Source organism: Silene latifolia, chromosome 11 (genome assembly GCF_048544455.1).
Source record: "Silene latifolia isolate original U9 population chromosome 11, ASM4854445v1, whole genome shotgun sequence".
In the NCBI taxonomy this organism is placed as follows: Eukaryota; Viridiplantae; Streptophyta; class Magnoliopsida; order Caryophyllales; family Caryophyllaceae; genus Silene; species Silene latifolia.
Genome location: NC_133536.1, coordinates 150587848 through 150613485, shown reverse-complemented (window position 1 = coordinate 150613485; position 25638 = coordinate 150587848). Strand labels below are relative to the sequence as shown.

General features: G+C 38.6%; 1 protein-coding gene across 1 annotated transcript; it reads right to left on the bottom strand.

Moving 5' to 3' along the window:
- Nucleotides 1-24838: 24838 nt before the first annotated feature.
- Nucleotides 24839-25372, bottom strand: LOC141614148 (protein FAR1-RELATED SEQUENCE 9-like). Its single transcript, XM_074432904.1, has one exon. It carries the CDS (start codon nt 25370-25372, stop codon nt 24839-24841), a length of 534 nt encoding a protein of 177 aa, XP_074289005.1.
- Nucleotides 25373-25638: the final 266 nt, after the last annotated feature.

Genomic DNA, 25638 nt, shown 5'->3' with positions numbered 1-25638 from the left:
TTATTTGCCACGGGTGTAGCCTAATTCGTGGCGGAAGTGACTTTTTGCCACGGGAAAAGTTATCCCCTGGCATAAAATTTTTTCCAAAATAATGAATAAGTTTTTCCCGTGGCTAAGCAAAATTTAACCACGAATTATGAGTTCCCGTGGCATAATTCGTGATGCAAGTGATGATTTGTTGTAGTGTATGGGGACCAGTGGCTTGACAAGTAGCATTTGCATATACTAGCTTAGAGGCTTGAGAGCGGTTTTCGTAATAGCATGTCATCATTTTTGTTGTCTAACTTTTTGACTCTTTTAGACTGCACCTTTTTATTCGATTGGGTTGTATAATTGGGATTACTATTTGAATCCCTTAACTTGTAACTTAATTATCTTAACTACAACTTAGCTATGCTAAAGTACTTCTATTTGTTTGTTACAAACTTGGGAAATCAAGTCATGTGACATCTCCATGAGTTCAGATGGCCTTGTGGAAGGCCTCTCGACTTATGGGGGTGTTACTACAAATGACCGTGATAGAGGGACTATTTTACAATGGAAAACCGTTGTGTAAAGATACATACTTTCCTAACACAAGTTATGGAAATCACGCAAATTAAACTTGATGCATTTGAGTAATTTGGTTTCTCATCTTTTCTTTTCATCAGTTTAATTTCCATCCTAACTCGATGTAATGGTCACAAATGGATGTAATGGAAAATGAGGTAGAAAAAAATATTGAATATTAAATCAGTTATTAGATGAACTGAACAAGAAATGAAGAGGATTTTAACTTTATTTTAGAACACATTTTCACAAGTAAAATTACTAAATTATCAATATTATGTTTTTGATATACAAATAATTACTTAACCTCACTAAGAGTAAGTCCAATGGTAAGATAGTTTGCACTAGCTTACATTTGTCACATTACATTTTAAGCTGCAAAATTTTTGAGCTAGTAATGTATTCCAATGGTTTAACTTAATTTTTCTCTAGCTAGATAGGACCTACATTTTAAGATACTAACCTTTTATTGGTTGTTTCCTTATCGTAGGTCCATTTAAGTAACATGTTTAAAGAAGCTAGTTGTTGCTTATGTAATACTACAGTTTTCTATGTTTATGGGTACTCTATCGAGTGGGGCTTACTCTGTCGAGTAAGTATGTTTTTATACGAAATAGTAGGCTACCTGATTGGTACTCGATCGAGTATGTTGGGCACTCGATCGAGTAAGGGGCACTCGATCGAGTAAGTGACTTACTCGATCGAGTAAGTGAGTCTTACGGGTTATTTTAGCTGGGTTTTGTTAATAACGCGTGATTAGTATAAAAGGAATCCGTCATTCTTTTTAATCACTTTTCACCTTTTCTAAAACCTTTCAAGAGAAAAAGAAGTTACGTAGCTTTCATTCATCGCGTTATTAGCAAATCCTAAGGGCTAGAGTCGTCGGATCGTTGTGTTCTTTACATCGTTGAGACCGTCGTATTGTGGGTAAGCTTCTAGTGTGATTTTCATATCGTTTCATTGATTTTAGTTGAAACCCTTATTGGGTAATTTGGGGGTTTTTGGGAGTATTGTTGATGTTAGATTGTGATTGTATGATTGTATGATTGTGTGTTTATAGGAGGTGATTTCATTGAAGAACGATTTTGATTAGCTGATTGTGACGATCTTGGTGGTTGCTTTTCCAGGTAGGGTTTCTCTACTCAGTTATTGTCTAAATGATTATAATATGGTTGATTGGCATGATGATTATATCGTAATTGGTATTGGCATTGTTTTAAATTGATATTGTGGTTGGTTATTGGTTTATATCGGTATTAGATTTGGAGTTGGTGATTGTTGATAGTTTAATGTGGTTGTTGTATAACTGTGTGTGGTTTGCGAGGTGAGTCCTCGACTGAGTGGAGTCACTTGCGGGAGTGGCTTTACGCCCTTGGTTCGCCTTCTATGGAACCCGCCATAGAAGGGATGTGCACATTAAGGAACATGGGTTATTCGCTCGATGGAGATGAGCGGGGATTAGGAGGGAACGGCTGCAGTCCCCCACTGGCGGTGAGGAATATCTGTTGCGATGGATATTTTGGCACGGCTACACACTTTAGTGTGTAGTCAGATGATTGGTGATGTGACGGTGTTGGAGATTGTGATTGTGTCTCTATTGTTGTTTATCTTATATTGTTTATGCAGTAACTAACCCCGTTTAAATGTTTTAAAAACTGTGGTGATCCATTCGGTGGTGGTGAGCAGTTGTCTAGCAGGTATACTGTGGATGCGTGCGGGATTAGCTGGGGATGGAGTCACCACGAGTCTGATAGAAGTCTTCCGCTATTGTGTCATGACATTTTATTTACTTTAGTTGGTTTTGGTTTGGAACGGTTGTATTGTACTTTATAGTTGGTTTTGTTATGTAATCACTTAAACTTATTTATCTAAAGTTTGTTCTTTTATGGTCAATTTGATATACACTGCCTCGGGTAACCGAGATGGTAGAATTCTCGTGCATTAGGTGGTCCTGGTAAGGCACTTGGTGTATGGGGTGTGTTACAAAGTGGTATCAGAGCGACGATTTTGGAACCTGTAACTAATGAACCCAATGAACTTAGGGAGTCAAAATAAAATGAACCCGGGTAGGAGTTGTTAGGAGCTAATGCAAAGACTTGGGAGACGTCCTAAAGTCGCGAACTCGCCCTACAACTTTAAACCGGTCACTATGGGGTGTCATGGGATCGCTATGTGTTTACTAATGTTCTATTGCGGATGTTGGATGATATGTTGTATAGAAATGTTGGATGAACGATTGTGGTGGACTGGTGAATATGGTGGAAAAAGGTGAAGAAGATGTATATAGTAATATGTTGTGGGTGATCATGTTGTATGGTGGAACTGATTTATAATGTGGCAATCTTAGTAACATGAGATTAGGAGATGTGATATGATTGTACATGATTTTGTTTGCGTAAAGTTATATAATAAAGTTATATACTTGTTTACTGTTGTTTCATATGCATATGTTGGATAAAGCGTATGATGGATGATTTGGTGGAAAAGGTGAAGTACTATTGCATAAGAATATGGTTTCATGATTTAAGCATGTTTATATGACGGAAGTGAATTTTTTTATAATGTTGTTATGTTAGTAACATGTGAAAATAATGTTGGCGTTTGATGTATACATATATATATATATATATATATATATATATATATATATATATATATATATATATATATATGTATATATATATATATATATGTATGTATATATATATATATGTATGTATATAAATATATGTATATATATATATATATATGTATGTATATATATATATATATACATATATATATATATATATATATATACATATATTTTATATACATATATATATATATATATATATATATATATATATATATATATATATATATATATATATATATATATATATATATATATATATATATATATATATATATATATATATATATAAGAAGGATCAAGTGAGTCCACCTTAAGTCATTAAGTCCATAAGTCCCATTTAGAGCCCTTAGATTGTGAGGATGAATGGCTAAGATTACACCAAAAAGCAACTTATAACATTATAATAATATGTAGACTATTTACCTCTCTCCTTAGGGTGATAGACTCACTGTTCAAATTCTGCATGTTTGTGTCCTCCATCAGTCATACGCACGTTATTCAACTTCCCTCCACTATCTCATACAACTCCTCTAATAATTTCAAAAAACCGTCCTTACTAATTCATGTGTTTCATCTGACATTTCTTCAATTGTTATATTGGTGTTATTTCATTTTTGTATTTTGTTATTTATGAGTTTATGATTTTATTGCATGTTTAAATTTATGTGATTTTTATTATATTTGATTATCCATAAACATTTTGATTCATTATCATGTTTGAATTTAATTTTAAGTGGGTAGTGTAAATATTATAGCCTTTGAATTGCTAATTAAATTGATAGTGTAAATCTGAACTGATGGGTATTGTGAATGTATTTGTTAGGGTTTCAATCGAGCCTGTTTTTGGGGATTGTAAATGTGATGTAATTGGGACTGTGAATGTGAGGACAACCCAAGTGTAAATGTGAACCAAAAAAAGTGTAAATGTGAACAAATAGAAAGTGTAAATGTGAATATAGGAGAAGTGTAAATGTGAACAAATAAAGTGTAAATCTGTCTAAATTGGAAGTGTAAATGTGAAGATATTCAAAGTGTAAATGTGAGGATAGAGTAAGTGTAAATGTGAACACAAAGTGTAAATCTGACAAAATTGGAAGTGTAAATGTGAAGATATTGGGAGTGTAAATGTGAGGATAGAGTAAGTGTAAATGTGAACACTAAAACTGTAAATCTGACAAATTGGAAGTGTAATTGTTAAGATAATGGAAGTGTAAATGTGAGGGTAGGAGAATTGTAAATGTGAACAAATAAAGGGTAAATCTGACTAAATTGGAAGTGTAAATGTGAAGATACTTGAAGTGTAAATGTGAGGATATGATAAGTGTAAATGTGAACAAATAAAGTGTAAATTTGACTAAATTGGAAGTGTAAATGTGAAGATACTGGAAGTGTAAATGTGAGGATAGAGTAAATGTAAATGTGAACACTAAAACTGTAAATCTGACTAAATTGGAAGTATAAATGTGAAGATACTGGAAGTGTAAATGTGAGGATAAAGTAAGTGTAAATAAGAACAAATAAAGTGTAAATCTGACTAAATTGGAAGTGTAAATGTGAAGATACTGGAAGTGTAAATGTGAGGATAGGAGAAGTGTAAATGTGAACAAATAAAGTGTAAATCTGACTAAATTGGATGTGTAAATGTGAAGATACTGGAAGTGTAAATGTGAGGATAGAGTAAGTGTAAATGTAAATGTGTAGACTGTTATTGGTTGACTGATATTGCGCATTTCTTATGTACTTTTTTTTTCCTGATTCAGATGGTATCTGATGGAGAACTACCTGAAAGCGAAGAACAACCCCAAGTTACTCCTACTGTTTCCGTTAAGTGTCGCCCCAACAGGCTTCACAAGCTTATTACTAAGCTTAACATTGCTCAACGAGCCGCTGTACAGAGGATTGGATTTGGGGGGCTACTTCATCTTAAACTCAGAACTTTCCCTCTTTCACATGTTCCTGAATTTCTCGAGGCTTTCAGCGATGGTTCTTATGTTTTCAGGGTGTCGGAGTTGAAGGAGTTTATGGTTACTAAGTATGATGTCTATGACTGTTTCATGTTACCTGTTGATGAGAGAGAGATGGAAATAGTACCTACTAGACATATGGCTGGTGCTAAAGATGAAAAATATGTGCGCATAAAACAACTGTGGCGCAAAAAGTTCAAAGTGAAATCAAATTCTGATTCTATTCCTTTAGGAGACGTCTTCAATTATATTGAGTCAGAGCAATTCAAAGATGGAGGGGATGAATTCTGCCGCCTGTTTGTGCTTCTTAGCATTTCATTATTCCTTGCGCCGACATTGAACAACGGCATTGAAATCAAACTTTTGAAAGTGGTTGAAGATGTGAGTGCCATACCGGAGTATGTCTGGTGCTCGTATGTATTAGAATGTTTAGCTAATGCTGCAGCTGAGGCTCGCAGCGTGCAGTCACATCTGCTTGGTTGTATCCCTTTCCTTATGATTACTTATTTTCAGCGGTATGATTACCGTAGTATGAGTTGCCCAGATGGCCTTCCACTTATTCAGCATTGGGATCTGAAAACTCTTTCGAAGAGGTTAAAAGATAAGCTGGACGTGGGTCCATTGGGTTGACTAACTTTGTCGACGGTGAAGTACCCCCGATGTCAAAACAAGACCCCTGATGAGAAGGACACTAGTAATACGATGTTAGCCATAGCTGGCGCGCCCAAGGCGCCATTGGCAAGCCCTACGCCTCTTCTGATTTCAACGTCGGGTACAACACCCAATAAGAAGTTTATTCAGATTAAACTCCCCCCGGTGTTGAAGATGACGATGAGTTGAAAACTAGGGCTGTAGATGTAAGTTTTATGTTATGAATGTTTAATTAATGGCATATTTTTTTTAATATATATATATATATATATATATATATATATATATATATATATATATATATATATATTGAGCAGGTATATTTTGTGTATCTAGACTCTTAAATCTTTTTTTGTTACCAATTGTAGGGTGTACACGAGCTGTACTTGAAGATTCAAAGGAACGCCGTGGCCTTCTATTCTGGTATGCGCGATGCGGCAATGCTTAAGAATTTAACAACAGGTGCTACTTCTTCAACTGATCTTGTTCCGTCACAAGCGATGCACGCTTTTTTTGAAGGTGCAAAGGTGAAGGAATATGTTGAAGAAGTTGGAAATTTAGCTTCCCAAATGAAGAAATATAATGATATTGCTCCCTCATTGTCAGATGTTGCGAAGGTGGCCAAGAAAAAAACAAAGGCAAGCAAGAAAAAAAAGACCAAGGTTCCTAAGTTCGAGTTTACACCTACTGTAGAGCCTGTATCACTTGCAGAAGATTCTGATTTGGGTGATAAAGTAGGTGATGCGGCGATGTCACAGGTAATGGAGACCGCTGATTTCTACAACACCGCTGAACTTAACAAAGCCTGTCGAAGAGAGGAAGAGGAATGGGGGCTAGATTTAACCGACGACTTGACTCAATTAACGGATCGGCAGATTCTAGAGAAAATTTATAGCCCGGATGAAGTTGAAGAAGTTTACACAAAGCCCTCATTGAACGAGGAGCATGAAAGTTTGGTAGGGGAAGTGCCTGACACTAGTGGTGCCCCTGAGAAAGCTGAACATGTTGTTGAGAAATGTAAGTCAGAAGCAACGAATAAGGTTGATGCGGATATGGTAGGTCAATCAACTGAAGATGGTTCATCTTCAATTCAACTAAAATTTATTTCGACTGCTGATATTGAGAACGCGCTGCAAGGTTTGACAGATATTGGTGATGGTGGTGGTGAAGCGGCAGAGGGCTGCGTACAGAGAGGTGAGGAAGAGTTTGTGCAGGGTATGGATATGGAGCAGGCTCAAGAACAGGGGCCTGTTACTGGTGAAGGGGAGGTGTCTTATTAAAAAGTAGCGAACAAGGTGGATGCGGATGTGGTAGTCCCGTCAATTGAAGATGGTTCATCTTCATTTCAGTTGAAATTTATAGCGACAACTGATATTGATAACGCGCTGAATAAGTTGTCAGACAGCGGGGCCAGTGAAGTGGCTCAGGGTGGTGCACCGAGAGAACAGGACGAGGCTGTGCAGGGAATGGATATGGAGCCGCGTCAAGATCAGGGGCCCTGCCGTGGGCCCGAATCACTGGTGGTTGGACTAGTGCCTGGCGTGGATGTGGATGTTAGCGATGCACCGACAGACCAGAACGAGGCTGTCCAGGGCATGGACATGGAGCCGCCTCAAGATCAGGGGCCCTGCCGTGGGCCCGAACCACTGGTGGTTGGACTAGTGTCTGGTGAGGCTGTGGATGTTAGCGGTGCACCGGGAGTGGAACAACCCGTTGACCTACCCCAATTTAGTGGTACGAAAGTACCGAATGGTGAGCCTGGCGTTGTTTCGTCCACAGTCCGTGAAGATGCATCGCAAGAAGGGTTAGAGAGTGGTGGTGACATGGTCAACGAGCAAGGTGAACGCCTTACGACACAACCCGCTTGTCCTGGTTCATTTCAGAATGATGACAAGCCCATGGATGTTGTAGAGGGAGCAGATAAGGTGGTTGTTGAAGCGCCATCCTCCGAGTTTAAGTTGCCGGAATTTCAGTGTACGTTTATATCTACTGCAGAGCTAGCTGAGGCATTTAAGGGGGTTCCAGGGGAGGATTTTGGAACGACTGATGTGGCAGGCCCTTCTGAACCTGCCGTTCCTGCGGATGGTCGGGAAATTTATGTCCCCCGGAGTAACCTGGATCACCACCCTTTCCTATTTCATTCAACTGAGCACTTACAGTGCATGGAAGTGGTCCCTGAGAATATAACTTGCACCATGAATTGTGGGGAACCCATGCCCGAGCAGGGCTTTGTTACTGTAGACCTGCAGCTGAATAAGAAATTATTTAGGAATGTTTTTAAGGAAAAGAAATACGTCATGGACTACGTATTTAACAAATCAGAAGCTTGGTTGAAAGGGTGAGTCAATTAATTTCTATATCAAACATATTAATACTTATATGTTATCGTAATCATGTTCGCCTTATATATTTTTTTTCTTTTTTTGTAGGGAAGAATTGGCATATTTTTCAGACTTTTTCTTCGTGTCTCGGGAAGACATGTTAACCCTTGAACCTAGACAGGAAGTTATGTCTTCTGTTATCGATTGTTGGTGCCTACTAATCAATAAGATGATATATGACCAAACTGCACCAGTTGCATCTTCTCGTTGTATCTTCGGGCTTACACCGTACTTGTCCTATCCTCACTCAATGCAATTTGTATAGTTCTAATTTAATTTGTAACGTAAGTGTCTAAATTTAATAGCACTGCCCTTCGTTTGAACAGAGTGCTGCGCTGGATATTTGGAAAGCCAAGAAGAAAGGAATTGTTCTTGACAAAAAAGGACGAAACAAAGAATTTGGGTGGGATGCTTGGATTCAATCCTGTTTGTCTCCATTTCAACTTGGATCTGATATGGTAAGTGTAAATGTGACCTATTGTGAAGTGTAAATGTAATCACACAGAAAGTGTAAATGTCATCACACAGAAAGTGTATATGTGATTTTCACATAAAGTGTAAATGCCTGGATGTGATTAAGAAGAAAGTGTAAATGTCATGACATATGAAGTGTAAACGTGAGACATAGTGAACTGTAAATGTCGTGAGATATTGTGAAGTGTAAATGTCATGACATATGAAGTGTAAATGTGAGACATAGTGAAGTGTAAATGTCATGATGTATAGTGTAAATGTGATTATATTGAAAGTGTAAATGTGATGACATAGGGAGTGTAAAGGTGACTAAATAGGAAGTGTAAATGTCAGCACATATACAGTGTAAATGTGAATATATGGAAAGTGTAAATGTCATGACATAGGGAGTGTAAATGTGAGACATAGTGAAGTGTAAATGCCATGATGTATAGTGTAAATGTGATTATATAGAAAGTGTAAGATAATGACATAGGGAGTGTAAAGGTGACTAAATAGGAAATGTAAATGTCAGGACATATAAAGTGTAAATATGATGATATAGAAAGTGTAAATGTCATGACATATGAAGTGTAAATGTCATGACATATAATGTGTAAATGTGAATATATGGAAAGTGTAAATGTCATGACACAGGGACTGTAAATGTGACGAATTATTGAAAGTGTAAATGTGAAATTTTACTGAGTGTATCTTTTATGTCTTTCTTGTCACATCTGCCAGGTCTTCATCCTGGTCTTATCTGGCAATAATGATCATTACAGCTGTGCATGCATAAACTTCGCATCTGAGCAGATAGAGTATTTGGACAACCGTCGCTACGACGATGATTTTGAGAAGCTTCCATATTTTGCAATTTAGCGTATTGCGGTAATAATTATAAATGACATACCTTAATTTGTTCTTTAGTGTATATGTATTCTGGAATTGTAAACACTATTTTTAAATTGACTATTTTTTTGAAATTCCTTTTACAGTGTGATTTAATGGGCGAGTATCTGGAGTCTAAAGGGTTTGTCAGAGGTTCAAAAGTCGCCGGGTTTAAATTTGTCAATGTCGAATTTAAATGGTAAGGTAGGGGGTATCCTGCGTTTGATTGCGGGGTGTACATAATGATACACATGCTGCTTTTCAATGGAAAGCATTATGACTGCGCCTTAGGTGAGATGGACGTTATCAACCTCATCCGGGCTGAAGTGGTGTCGATCCTTATCCTGAGTGACCATAACAAAGTTAGGGAGAGCGTTCTCGAAAGGATAACCCAATTCAGGCAAAAGTATGGTCAAGGTCTGAATTCGGTCTCTAATGCTGCACAGAAGCGGAGTCTGGACGATGAGGAAGAGATTACGTACAGGAAACGTCCCCGTGTTGCAGACCCACCCCCTAAACGCGTCGAAGGAAGCCCTGTGGTCAATCTTGTAGCCATACAGGCGGAAAGAAGCCCCGTTGTTGTTCAAGCGTCAGCGCAGTCTTCAGGTAGCTAACCTTTGTCAGCCGTAAGGAGCCGTCCCCGGGGTGGGGGGGATGGCTTGGGATGCTCAATTGACTGTGGGGCTGCTGGTACGCATACTCTTGTGGTCTCGACCTTCTTACGGAACAATCAAACTTTGATCAGGGGTGTTCGATCACGTCGAAAGCATGCGGTGGACTATTGCTTGTTAGACGACTACAACTTTGAAAATTCGTTATTATCTGCCAGACTCTTATAACAAGGCCAATTAGTTACGATATTTAATTTGTAACTAATTCTCAATTTCTTACTACTATACGTGTGTTTCATTGCAGCGAATCAATCTCTTGGTACAGTAGGCATGCCGCGCTACGCCGGTCCGACATCATGTCCATGCTTCCTGAGGTTGTAATGTCGCCTGTTGTCATTGAGTCCTGGGTTGTTTTGCTGAACCATTTGGAGTCTGCTTAATACTTACTTCCTAGGATGGCCTTCTTTGGGACACGTCATATGGTACCCACCCACCCCCCCCTGCACAAAGCCTAAAAGTTATACATTATTTTTACTTTTATTATGTAGGCTCACTCACTTCTCTGAACAGGAATGTATCATGCAACTTTTGGATATACGTGAAGCAGGCTCACAGTCTAATGACATCACTGATCGGCTATATCACATTTGGGATACCTTCATCCAGGACTGTGATAAAACTTTCAACCTGAATGCCGAGTTTATTTTCGTACCTGTCAACATTGGTGGGCACTTTGCATGCGTATGTATAAATTTTGGACAACAGACTGTTGATCTCCTTGACTACCAACATCATGCCAACTGGGATCAGTCTGAAATGTGCAATGTTACTCGTCAAGTGGTAAGTCTGATGCCAATAAATCATTTTCGAAGAGATGAACAATAGATGGTTTATTTAATTGTTAGTGCTTTAATGGCAGGCATCAGCTGTTAGCGATTATTTGAATGTCAGAACGGACAGGGGATACGAGATTACTAGCTTTGAGCATCGGCAAACCCCGTTCAGGCGCCAAACACACCTTCCTAACATAACAGAATCAGGGATTTTTTACGTATGATGTATATCTTTGATGTACGAGGGTCAACCTTTTGAGCATCCAGACTTGGAGAGGAAGAGGAATCGACGGTACTTGGTAGTCGAGTTGGTGGCGACGCTTGTTCTAGCTGACATAAATGTCAATAGAGACATTTTTGAAGCAAAGTTGAATGGGTTTATCGCTGGAAAAGAAGATTTATGGGCCAAGTTACAAAAGAAGCGCAAAATTAAGGTTGTGTTATCGAAAAAGTAAACAATTTGTGGACATATTTTTGATTGAAATGTATTTTGTTTGGCAAACTTGAAGTTAGAAAAGAATGTTTTGTATTTTGGTTGGCAATGTTTACACAAATGTGTAATTTTTAAATTGCAAGTGTAATCATTACAGTAATGAAGTGTAATGGTAAATTACACTAATGAAGTGTAATGCTTGACTATTTTTTGGCAGTTATAATCATAGTGTAAATGTGGTGACAACCCAAGTGTAAATGTGAACCAAAAAAAGTGTAAATGTGAAGAAATAGAAAGTGTAAATGTGAATATAGGAGAAGTGTAAATGTGAACAAATAAAGTGTTAATCTGACTAAATTGGAAGTGTAAATGTGAAGATATTCAAAGTGTAAATGTGAGGATAGAGTAAGTGTAAATGTGAACACAAAGGGTAAATCTGACTAAATTGGAAGTGTAAATATGAAGATACTGGAAGTGTAAATGTGCTGACATGGCAAGTGTAAATGTTAACACCAGTTATTTGAAAATAAGTGTAACTGTTACTTGAAATAACATAAGTAATCCAAAATAAGTTCAAGTAACACAATGTTTGGCTATTGATGCGTGTCATTTATATGATGTTTTACACCCTATTTTACACGCATTTCAGAGCTCAATTATGTAGTTTATGCTACTATTTTCCCTATTTCCGTCTACTTTCGTGTTTTTGTATAAAATTGCAGAAATGTGGAGAATCCAGCGGAAAATGAGCCGAATCCGTTCCCGAGTGTTTGGCATAGGATTTGACATGAGGTATTGACTCGAGGAATGAGCTTGGTGCGCGTTTCAAGGCCTAAAGATAGCAAAAGCATGGGTGCGTACGAGTTTAACAAGCAAAGAAGCACTTCACGATATTACAGCCTGCTTCAGATGGCAATATCTCGAGTTCAAGAGCTGATAATCGAGTGATTCTAATTGGAGGTGAACTCTTATCCTCTTAGCTTTCCAACGCCGCGTAGAACGCTTCATTTGACAAAGTAACGAAGAAATGACAGCTCTTTTAAGATCATTGCGCACTGCAGAATTCGTCAGAATGCATTACTGTATAGCACCCTTGGTTGATCGACTGGCCTATATTGTCGATCGACCAGAGCATGACTAACAGAAGCTACTGTTCAGCAAGAGTCAGTCGATCGACTGGCCTCAGTGGTCGATCGACCATCCCACGAGCTGACGCGCAAATTAAAAGACGAGGAAGCCCATTGTAATTAGGTTTAGGAACAAGGGTTTTACGTGACATTCCTATATAACGTAACTCCTTTCCTATTCATTAGGGATCATTCATTAGCTTAGTTTAATTCAGTTCCTATCATACATTCATTATTCGTAGTTTTGAATTCTCATTAACGTTCGTACCTTATTTGCTTTCGGATTCATCTTGTTCCTTTGCATCGGTAATTCTAATCTTTAATTTCAGTACTGTTTTAATCGTTTCGTAGTATTTGCTAGATAGAATCCAAAAGCCCTAGTTATAGTTTTTCTGCGAGTTTATTCATTCAATATTTCAATTATGCAATTCTCTATGCTTATTATCAAATTAGTTTTCGTTATTAATTCCATTACGTCTAGCTAAATACCCTTCGCTAAGATGTAGGGGATCTATGGCGTAGATGGCATTAGAATAGGTGACCCCGTATTAGGGCTTGGTCGATCGACTGGCTTAACTAGTCGGTCGACTGAGCCGGTTAGTCGATCGACTGGGGTAGCTGGTCGATCGACTGACTTCGTGTCTGATTAGCACCGTATAATTCGTTAAGTGCAATATTTAACAATGAGACCGAGAGGAGACTTGTTAGATGCTTAGTTTTGACTAACCCGTAGATTGAAAGATAGGGAAGGGTATTAATTAACGAGTTGAGACGACTAAATTGCTGAGATCGAGAGATAATGTAATTTAGGCTTTAGGAATCACTTTTCAGGGCAAGAGCCAGTATTAGTGAGACCTAGGGACTAGTAGCATAGGCCGAAAGGAGCAACTAGTTAACTTGGACCGAAAGGACTTGTTTTACCCATCCTACGCGACTGTATTTCAGACTTACCTAGGATTATTGTGCCATCGCAGCTATAGTGAACCGACCGTCTTAGCATTCCTTTTATCATTGTTTACATCTTTTATTATTTCTATCTGCTATTTAGTTTATATTTCTAGATTTAGATTTAATACATATCAAAAACCCCACAACTGTTACCCTTAGACTAGAATTAATAACAACTATTATCTCCCTACCTCCCTGCGGATCGACCCTTACTACCACTTGCTAGTAGTAGTTTGGTTTTATAAATATTATTTTTGGTGCACACAATGACAGGCATCAAATTTTGGCGTCGTTGCCGGGGAGGCAGCTCTAGTTCTAGTTGTTTTTAATTTTAGTTTTTTTTTTCTTTTGTCTCAGGGAACTTCGGTTCCTTGAGACCGTTCTCATGTTTTATATTCTGAGTTTTCCACAGGAAGAGGATGAAATCTTTGGTGCTTATTTAGCCAGACTTTGGGAGTTTATTGAGCCCATACGAGATGTCTTTTCTGATCTCAAAATATGCTGCACTATTTTTCGGCATATGATTGACCTTACGCGAGCATACCTCGAGTCTATAGGTAAGTGGGATTTCGAAGGAATCCCCGTAATTGAGGTATTAGAATTCTTTAATTGGTTTGCTACTGAATCTCTTAAATCCAACTTTTCTCTTCATGTTGACTCAGATGACGGGGTGGGTGAGACCTTAGAGACCGATCTAGGGAATGCTGATGGAGACATACAGGAGACCATTAGTGTGGTTGACAATCCTTTTTATGAGGATAGTTTAGAACCCCTTTATGATTCTTGCACTGATAGTGAGGTCGATTTGGAGGATCTCTTTGAGAACCTCCAACTTGACGAGTCTAGCGATAAGGAGAGTGAGGAGGAAAATTTTGACAGCCTTGAGGTTAATTGGGATGTGTATGACGATATAATAGATGAACCTGTTATAGAGGACCCAATTGACCCATTTGACTTTACCGCCCCTTGCATTTGGGATGATTATCCACCTTCTTCTTTAAATGACCAGACTTCTCCACCTCACAGTTCATACCCGTCTGAGCATCTTAATTCTACTCGCGTTATTTTTGAGCCAATTGCTCCCGAGCTCTCTAATTTTCCACCTGCGGATAATTTGAGCTTTTATATTCCGCCCTTAGCTGGAGGGCAGAATTATTTTGTGGATGATTTTAGGAGCTGCCATAGGAAATTTGTTAGGCTTAAATGTTTTTACATTTTGATTTCCTATGTTATTTCTGTCTTATGGTGCTACTTACAGTTTTGTGTAGCACATGCGCAGATGTATGATAGGTTGCTGAGAGCCTTGAGTTGTTTTGATTGGGCTTCATTAGAGTGAGCAGCTGAAAAAAAAGAGGTCGAGCGGGACCGGTCTGAAACCGGCGCTAGCCGGGAGGCAACCCGGATGTGATTTATTTAGTTTTGCGAATTAAATTCGTAGTTGTTTTAAAAAAAAAAACTCTTAGTGTGTGCTTAGTTTAATTTCCGTCTTTAGACTGTTACAATTGGGTTTAGCGCAATTTTGGGCGCGTTTTTATGTGCATTTACAGGTTATTAGACCAAGTGAACTTAATTCATTGAGTTAATTCGAAGAAAGAAGCTGTTTCGTCAGGTAGGCCAGTCGATCGACTACCCTCAGCAGTACAGTACCCTCTGATCATTGTGAACTGGTCGATCGACCAGGATAATCGGTCGATCGACCACTGTAGCTGTTGTACTTCTTTCTTTAATTTAATTCTTTGCACGTAATTTACCGCTTCATTTTTGTTTTCTCGGATAATGCGCGGTATTTTCTGTCTTTTCAGGTACTTTATGGTAGCTTTGCTGGCTACTAAAACCTCCTAGCTCACGCTGGTTTGGGGAGGTTTCCTTTTGCTGCGCTTAAAGTCTTGTGAGTTTCCGAGTTTAACTTCATGTCTTAGTTAGTTAATTTAACGCAAATTCCCGTTTCCCTTTTATTTCACTATATGATTTTGCACAATGGGGACATTGTGTGATTTGGTTTGGGGAAGGGTTTTGCATTGCATTCACATGTTTTATTGCATTTCTGTTTCAGGTTTATTGCACTTCGGTTTGCATTTGTTTTTTTTCATTTCCTATATATATACAAAAATTCAAAAAAAAAAAAATTTTCAAAAATTTCAAAAATCCAAATTTTCACGTTTATTTTAGCATGTAGGTCGAGTCGGAACGGTAGTATTTCAATGATGACATTTTCAGCCGTTTATGCCTAAGCCTTGCTAATTGACATGTTATTAGTAGAATCATATATGCATAATCTATGAGTTTTCGTTAAATTTCTTGCTGAACTTTAGACTTGACTTAGATTTTTGGCAAACTACTTATATTTCTGAGATTTAGAGCCTATAACTGGTGTCATCTATGACCGGTTTATTTAGGAATGTGAGTAGTCACTCCTTATGAGACGTGCTATATCAATATGCATAAATATGAACCTAATCTGCTTAATACCTGTATGCATTCGGTCTGTGGTTTGTTGACACATGTGGAAGAGGTTCCCCTTTATTCATTTTACCCATAAGCCCCACAAAAGCCAAATTTGCCTTTTTCGTCCCATAAGCTACATTCCATATTTAGCCTACCCTTGCTAAGCTAGTATTGGTAGTCGTTCGAGAATATTTTATTGCATTTTGGTTTTTATGTCTCGTGTTGAGAATATGTTGGTGAAATGTTGAAGGGAAAGAAAGAGAAAAAAAAAGAAAAAAAAAACAGAAAACAGAAATTCGAAAAAAAAGAAGGATCAGTCGTTCGACCGTCACACTTGGTCGATCGACTCCTTGCTGCAGTAGCGAAAGAGAAAAAATCACATGGTTGAAGTCTTTATTAGATGGTGATTTTATTCCCAAGTTTTATCATTATCATTTGGGGAATCACAGTTATTATTGGAGGTTGTGAGATTAGTGCTAATCATTGGCACCGTTTTGTATCGATTGTTCTTGAGCAAGAAGTTGGATGTTGTTGTAATTTGGATCTGTAGTTACTAGCTTGGCTTTAACTCCTCATATCCAAATTTATCTTAGCCCCTTCTTACCCATTACCTCCCATATCCATATTTACCTCGGCATTTGTCATAGTCATTTGTTTGGTTGGAATGCATATGTACGGTTGTAGAGATCATTTTCATATTAGATTGCAGGCATGTTCTTATAGGTCGTAGTTAGGTGAGAGTCATTACAATATTACTTCTTTCTATCTTTTACATATACTCACCCGTATTCATTGAGTGATATGAGCGACCCGTGAGAGTCCAATTTTAAAGGTCTTGCAAGGTTGACGGTTCAGCAATTTTTAACGACTACATAACTCGTTTGCATGATTCATATTGCTAATTGATTGTTAGTTGTTGCATTAAATTGGTTTAGGCTATTCGGTTTGCACTTCGCTCAGAGATTGAACTCGTTCCATTAGGTTTTAGGATCGAGTCTAGTTCTTGCTTGGGGACAAGCAAGGGTTTGGTTTGGGGAAGTTTGACGCGTGTCATTTATATGATGTTTTACACCCTATTTTACACGCATTTCAGAGCTCAATTATGTAGTTTATGCTACTATTTTCCCTATTTCCGTCTAATTTCGTGTTTTTGTATAAAATTGTAGAAATGTGAAGAATCCAGCGGAAAATGAGCCGAATCCATTCCCGAGTGTTTGGCATAGGATTTTACATGAGGTATTGACTCGAGGAATGAGCTTGGTGCGCATTTCAAGGCCTAAAGATAGCAAAAGCATGGGTGCGTACGAGTTTAACAAGCAAAGAAGCACTTCACGATATTGCAGCCTGCTTCAGATGACAATATCTCGAGTTCTATAGCTGATAATCGAGTGATTCAAATTGGAGGTGAAAGCTTATCCTCTTAGCTTTCCAACGCAGCGTAGAACGCTTTATTTGACCAAGTAACGAAGACATGGCAGCTATTTTAAGATCGTTGCGCGCTGCTGAATTCGTCAGAATGCATTACTGTACAGCACCATTGGTCGATCGACTGATCTATATGGTCGATCGACCAGAGCACGACTAACAGAAGCTACTGTTCATCAAGAGTCAGTCGATCGACTGGCCTCAGTGGTCGATCGACCATTTCACGAGCTGACACGCAAATTAAAAGACGAGGAAGCCCATTGTAATTAGGTTTACGAATAAGGGTTTTACGTGACATTCCTATATAACGTAACTCCTTTCCTATTCATTAGGGATCATTCATTAGCTTAGTTTCATCCAGTTCCTATCATACATTCATTATTCGTAGTTTAGAATTCTCATTAACGTTCGTACCTTATTTGCTTTCGGATTCATCTTGTTCCTTTGCATCGGTAATTCTAATCTTTAATTTCAGTACTGTTTTAATCGTTTCGTAGTATTAATTCTTGCTAGATAGAATCCCAAAGCCCTAGTTATAGTTTTTCTGCGAGTTTATTCATTCAATATTTCAATTATGCAATTCTCTATGCTTATTATCAAATTAGTTTTCGTTATTAATTCCTTATGTCTAGCTAAATACCCTTCGCTAAGATGTAGGGGATCTATGGCGTAGATGGCATTAGGAAAGGTGACCCCGCATTAGGGCTTGGTCGATTGACTGGCTTAACTAGTCGGTCGATCGAGCGATTAGTCGTTAGTCGATCGACTGGGGTAGCTGGTCGATCGACTGACTTCGTGTCTGATTAGCACCGTATAATTCGTTAAGTGCAATATTTAACCATGAGACCGAGAGGAGACTTGTTAGATGCTTAGTTTTGACCAACCCGTAGATTGAAAGATAGGGAAGGGCATTAATTAACGAGTTGAGACGACTAAATTGCTGAGATCGAGAGATAATGTAATTTAGGCTTTAGGAATAACTTTTCAGGGCGAGAGCTAGTATTAGTGAGACCTAGGGACTAGTAGCATAGGCCGAAAGGAGCTACTAGTTAACTTGGACCGAAAGGACTTGTTTAACCCATCCTACGTGACTGTATTTCGGACTTACCTAGGATTATTGTGCCATCGCAGCTATAGCGAACCGACCGTCTTAGCATTCCTTTTATCATTGTTTACATCTTTTATTATTTCTATATGCTATTTAGTTTATATTTCTAGATTTAGATTTAATACATATCAAAACCCCCACAACTGTTACCCTTAGACTACAATTAATAACAACTATTATCTCCCTACCTCCCTGCGGATCGACCCTTACTACCACTTGCTAGTAGTAGTTTGGTTTTATAAATATTATTTTTCGTGCACACAACGACAGGCATCAGCTATCTAATAAAACAGAGATATTCTGGTCTTATGACAGTGTAACTCTAACGTTGGTGTTGCTAAAAGTGACACCAACTGTAGTTCAAAGTTACGCTGCCATGAGACCAATTTCTAATCGCCCGCTCCAGTTATAGCACATCAAGGTTTTAAGTTACACACTCAAAATATATAGAGCAACATTTGTCACTGATCTGACGTCTATTCTTGTTCTGATTCCAACTCTTCCTCCTCCTCTCCTTCATCCTCTTCTGGTTCAGACGACCCTTCGCACAATGGCGTGTGCTGAGAAGGGGTTAGGGCAGTTCCTCTTGTCGTGATTTGTCCTTCTCTTGCAATTCTTACACTTACGTTTGAGTTTCCTAGCCAAAACCATTGCTTTTGTTTTGGTTGACAGCAATCTTTTTCCGGTCCCCTTGTTTTTCAAATTCTTTGGTGGCAATATCGTCACTACCTCACATGCCGTACAATTTAGAAATTTCTCCATTTGTTGATTTTATTCAACACTTCCCCTAATGGTGACAGGGACTGTTTAAATGCCCTAATTACTGCAGAAAAGCTGTCAACATCAGCTACTCCTTTGTCTCGAAGGAGCCCTACAACTTCATGAACTTCTGACCACATTATTGACATTGCAATTTGTTTTTCATCGATGACTTGTATGTTTTCTGTCCCTTCACCATTAGTATTGAAAATCCTTAATCGGAGATACTCTTTCATCCATCTATTTACAACATAATCTTTGGTATAGTCTTTATCCCACTTGCTGAAAAAATCTATATTATATGGCGGCATAGGATTCCGGTTCTTTCAAACATCGTACAATTGGAGCTTGCTTTACGTGTACCTGTGTCATCAGTTAAAGCTAGCATGTAAGTGTGAACGTTAAAAATAGTGTCACTGATGTAAAGTTTAAATGTCATGAATTGTAAAGTGTAAATGTTAAGTTATTAGAAGTGTAAATGTAAACTAATAGGAAGTGTAAATGTGTGGACAATGGGACCACGGGGGCGCTTGGGAGAGAGAACAAGCATTTGCATTTTGTGGAGTTGCCACCATTTTTTATGGGAAATTGGAACCGTTCGAATACCTCGTGTCATGTCAAGACACAAAGTAGAGACATGAACACTAAGCAATCGTTACCCTTAGCATTCTGTGTCTAGAATGACACTCGTGGATGCCAATGAACACGGATGTTCATAGAGATCTGGAGTAAGGTGTGAGGGTACGTATTAGGAAGCTCTTTTGATCGAACACCTAATCCCGCCCGCCTCGATAGCGGCCTCTACTAATGATTAGGGACATCATCTATACTCGATATATCATCGATTACATGCATGCAATGCAACATCCAAGTTTTAATCCTAGCATGTGAAGAATAGACTAAGTCGGTGAACACGCAATTTAGCATACAATTAATGTCGAAGTAGGATTTAACGCTCAATTACATGTGAAGGCATACAAATGATACAAGAAATATGATAAATACAATAAATAAAATTACAACAATGAAAATTACAATAATTACAATGGGTTCATTGATTTATGTCGAAAAGACAGATGAAAATATATCAAAGGATCGAATTCCAGAAACCCGATACGAAAAAATCGAATTCCTACAATCCGGATTGAGTTTAATGAAGAAAACCCGCAAATATTTGATTACAAGGGATTTAAGTCGTATTTAATGATGGATTAAACGTGTTAATGAATGAACAATAATATACAGGTGAAAAAGTGCCCTGAAAAAGCCGTCACAAACCAAAATTCCGAGATGGTAGGAAGTTTATCCATCATCCAAGGATCCCAAATATCAAGTTTCATCGCAAATGGGCAATCCTAAGGCTATTTTCGAAGCAATTTACGGTTTAGATGTGAAACCGTCTCAATTTCACTCAAATGCTCAAAACTCAATGAAAATTCAAAACAAATACATGGTTATGATCCTTACATTACCAATTATCCGTTTCTAGTATCAATTTTACAAGGTAAATCCATTTGGGGGAAAAGCCCCAAATTTTCGAATTAATTGGGTTGAAAACCGTAATTTTTTCGATCCAAATCAAGCAAAATATAGAGGATTGATGCAAGAATGATATACATACCTCGATTAGTCATGATGAATGCAAGTTTTTGAATCAAATTTTGGCGGAAATGGTTGATTTGAGAGAGAAATTGAGGAATTTGTGTTTCGAACAAATGAAGTAAAACCCTCTGTTTATCGCGTTTTTACGCAGAAAAGACATCCTCAGGAACAGACGCAGCAGGCGCTGCGCCTATTCCAAGAGACGCAGCTCTTGCTGCGCCTCTTCCTGATGTTCCCTCCATATGAGTTTTCAAAAATTCGTTATGAGTTCGTTCTTTGTGGGCCCATCTTTGGTGCGCCTCTTCCTCGATGCCATTTTTTTTTTATCTTTTTGGTCCGTTTGACGATTATCTTTCGTTCAGACCCGCATTTCCAAGCCAACAGCAGACTGTCATACATTATACATCGCTTCCAAGGCTTTGCTTGTCACAACGAGCGGGTATTTCTTCACAGGTTTTTCGACACGCCTCCATTATATTCCCCAGCGAGAGTAAGCGGATGGACTATCCCTCTCGAGACATGGAGATAAGTTCCCGATTATGTTCCCCAACGAGAGTTCACGACCGACAGTCACTTCCTCTCGAGACATGGAGATCAACATCGACCCCGAATTCTTCCGAAGTTTGTTTGAAGCTGAACACGAACGTATTTCTCCCAGCAGTTCCAGACTGTGTCCTGCTGTCTTTCCTCAAAATCATCATTTTCTTCATACCTTCAGACACCAAGTTATCTTCAGACCAAAGAGTTTCGCCGAAGCGTCTTCAGTCCCGTTTCGTCCAAATGTCTCAGGTATGGTCTCTTCTTATGGCTGGCGAGCCTTCTTACGTAGTCTAATGGACTTTAAACGACCCTCCTCGATAGTCGACAGACTCTAAAATGTTCCCGACGACAGGTCCTTGGCTCAGACCCCTTGAGCCGCCTCGCGTCGCCATAGTCGTCAGGTTGTAAACTTCGATTGACCTGATGGCTATACTTTGACTTACGCCTTGTCCAAGCCTCAATCAAAGTGGGGGCTCTGTAGATACCTCATTTCTGCACCTCCCGCAAACCACCAGGTGATGATTGGGCCGCATGTTTGGTACGCGGAACGATTTGTGACAGTTCGTAAGTTTATCGTCAAGTGATTACTCAAACACTAATGTCTACCTCTTAGTTGTCATCTACGCGCCGATACGGTCGTTTTGACAGTAATTAGAGTATATTTGTAGTCCGGGCCTAAAACCGTCTTCATTTTATGACAACCGTTAAATCCCGAGTCGGAATGTTCTGGAATGTTCCGGATATTTCTATTCCATATTTTATAAATATTTCACAATCTTTTATTCTTTGGTAAACAATTTCCCGTAATATTCATACAAAATATTAAGGAAAACCAAATTATTCCGTAATTCCATATCTTAAACACGGAAATCTTTCTTCCGCAGGAGGAAACCACTTGGGAACAGACGTAGCAGGTGCTGCGCCTCTTCCAAGAGACGCAGTGACTGTTGCGCCTCTTCCTAGGTCCTTTTCTGCATATCTCTCGTATTTTTTTCATATCTTTCCGAGATTCACTTCCAAAGTCTCTCCGAAAACCCTATTCCTTCACGTGATTAGTATAAATAGGAGCCTTCGCTCCTCATATTTCTCACACGAGTGTCCGCCCTTCTCTTCTCCCTTTGCATTCTAGACCTTTGTTCTTACTTTTTGGCGTCTACGTGCTTGAACATTCGACCACGTAAGCTCGGATCATTCTGAGTACCAGCCTCGTTTGCATGACCGACCAATTTGACCAACTCCACAACTAATCAACTTAATTACTCTAATCGTTTTCCTCTTACGAGAGCACTTTCGTCTACATTCGAGTCGAGCATCACTAATCGATAACTTAATTCATCTCGTTGCGTCAAACATGTAAGTCTGAGGGTGTAAATATCTCTTTTATTTATTGTTCTTTACCTTTTGTATAATTAATGTAAGGTTTATGTCGAAAACATCTCTTAAAACCGATTTCTAAAACCGTGCTTCAAAACCCTTTTTACGGATTTCCAGAAGACAGACCGTCGAGAAAGGACGCAGCAACTGCTGCGCCTCTACGAAGGAGCGCAGTTCCTGCTGCGCCTCTTCGTGAGGCTGCCGCAGTTCCTGCTTCCTTTCTTCTTCCTTCGTCCTCTGTAATTCGTTCGTTTTGTTCATTTTTGTTTGTTTTCGTTAATTCTTTGATACAATAGCATAATAATTTCACCTGTATATTATTGTTCATTCATTAACACGTTTAATCCATCATTAAATCCGACTTAAATCCCTTGTAATCCAATATTTGCGGGTTTTCGTCATTAAACTCAATCCGGGTTGTAGGAATTCGATTTTTTCATATCGGCTTTCTGGAATTCGATCCTTTGATATATTTTCATCTGTCTTTTCGACATAAATCAATGAACCCATTGTAATTATTGTAATTTTCATTGTTGTAATTTTATTTATTGTATTTATCATATTTCTTCTATCATTTGTATGCCTTCACATGTAATTGAGCATTAATCCTACTTCGACATTAATTGTATGCTAAATTGCGTGTTCACCGACTTAGTCTATTCTTCACATGCTAGGATTAAAACTTGGATGTTGCATTGCATGCATATAATCGACGATATATCGAGTATAGATGATGTCCCTAATCATTAGTAGAGGCCGCTATCGAGGCGGGCGGGATTAGGTGTTCGATCAAAAGAGCTTCCTAATACGTACCCTCACCCCTTACTCCAGATCTCTGTGAACATCCGTGTTCATTGGCACCCACGAGAGTCATTCTACACATAGAATGCCAAGGGTAACGATTTCTTAGTGTTCATGTCTCTACTTTGTATCTTGACATGACACGAGGTATTCGAACGGTTCCAATTTCCCATAAAAATTGGTGGCGACTCCACAAAATGCAAATGATTGTTCTCTCTCCCAAGCCGGTCGACTGAGCCAGTTAGTCGATCGACTGGCTTAACTAGTCGGTCGACTGAGCCGGTTAGTCGATCGACTGGGCTAGCTGGTCGATCGACTGACTTCGTGTCTGATTTGCACCGTATAATTCGTTAAGTGCAATATTTAACAATGAGACCGAGAGGAGACTTGTTAGATGCTTAGTTTTGAACAACTTGTAGATTGAAAGATAGGGAAGGGCATTAATTAACGAGTTGAGACGACTAAATTGCTGAGATCGAGAGATAATTTAATTTAGGCTTTAGGAATCACTTTTCAGGGCGAGAGCTAGTATTAGTGAGACCTAGGGACTAGTAGCATAGGCCGAAAGGAGCTACTAGTTAACTTGGACCGAAAGGACTTGTTTTACCCATCCTACGCGACTGTATTTCGGACTTACCTAGGATTATTGTGCCATCGCAGCTATAGTGAACCGACCGTCTTAGCATTCCTTTTATCATTGTTTATATATTTTATTATTTCTATATGCTATTTAGTTTATATTTCTAGATTTAGATTTAATACATATCAAAACCCCCACAACTGTTACCCTTAGACTACAATTAATAACAACTATTATCTCCCTACCTCCCTGCGGATCGACCCTTACTACCACTTGCTAGTAGTAGTTTGGTTTTATAAATATTATTTTTGGTGCACACAACGACAGGCATCAGCTATCTAATAAAACAGAGATATTTTGGTCTTATGACAGTGTAACTCTAACGTTGGTGTTGCTAAAAGTTACACAAACTGTAGTTCAAAGTTACGCTGCCATGAGACCAATTCCTAATCGCCCGCTCCAGTTATAGCACATCAAAGTTTTAAGTTACACACTCAAAATATATAGAGCAACATTTGTCACTGATCTGACGTCTATTCTTGTTCTGATTCCAACTCTTCCTCCTCCTCCCCTTCATCCTCTTCTGGTTCAGACGACCCTTCGCACAATGGCGTGTGTGCTGAGAAGGGGTTAGGGCAGTTCCTCTTGTCGTGATTTGTCCTTCTCTTGCAATTCTTACACTTACGTTTGGGTTTCCTAGCCAAAACCATTGCTTTTGTTTTGGCTTACTGCAATCTTTTTTCGGTCCCCTTTTTTTTCAAATTCTTTGGTGGCAATATCGTCACTACCTCACATGCCGTACAATTCAGAAATTTCTTCATTTGTTGATTTTTATTCAACGCTTCTCCTAATGGTGACAGGGACTGTTTAAATGCCCTAATTATAGCAGAAAAGCTGTCAACATCAGCTACTCCTTTGTCTCGAAGGAGCCCTACAGTTTCATTAACTTCTGACCATATTATTGACATTGCAATTTGTTTTTCATCGATGACTTGCATGTTTTCTGTCCCTTCACCATTAGTATTGAAAATCCTTAATCGAAGATACTCTTTCATCCATCTATTTACAACATAATATTCTGGTATAGTCTTTATCCCACTTGTTGAAAAAATCCATATTATATGGCGGCATAGGATTCCGGTTCTTTCAAACATCGTACAACTGCGGCTTGCTTTACGTGTACCTGTGTCATCAGTTAAAGCTAGCATGTAAGTGTGAACGTTAAAAATAGTGTCACTGATGTAAAGTTTAAATGTCATGAATTGTAAAGTGTAAATGTTAAGTTATTAGAAGTGTAAATGTAAACTAATAGGAAGTGTAAATGTGTGGACAATGGGCCCACGGGGGCGCTTGGGAGAGAGAACAAGCATTTGCATTTTGTGGAGTCGCCACCAATTTTTATGGGAAATTGGAACCGTTCGAATACCTCGTGTCATGTCAAGACACAAAGTAGAGACTTGAACACTAAGCAATTGTTACCCTTAGCATTCTATGTCTAGAATGACTCTCGTGGATGCCAAAGAAC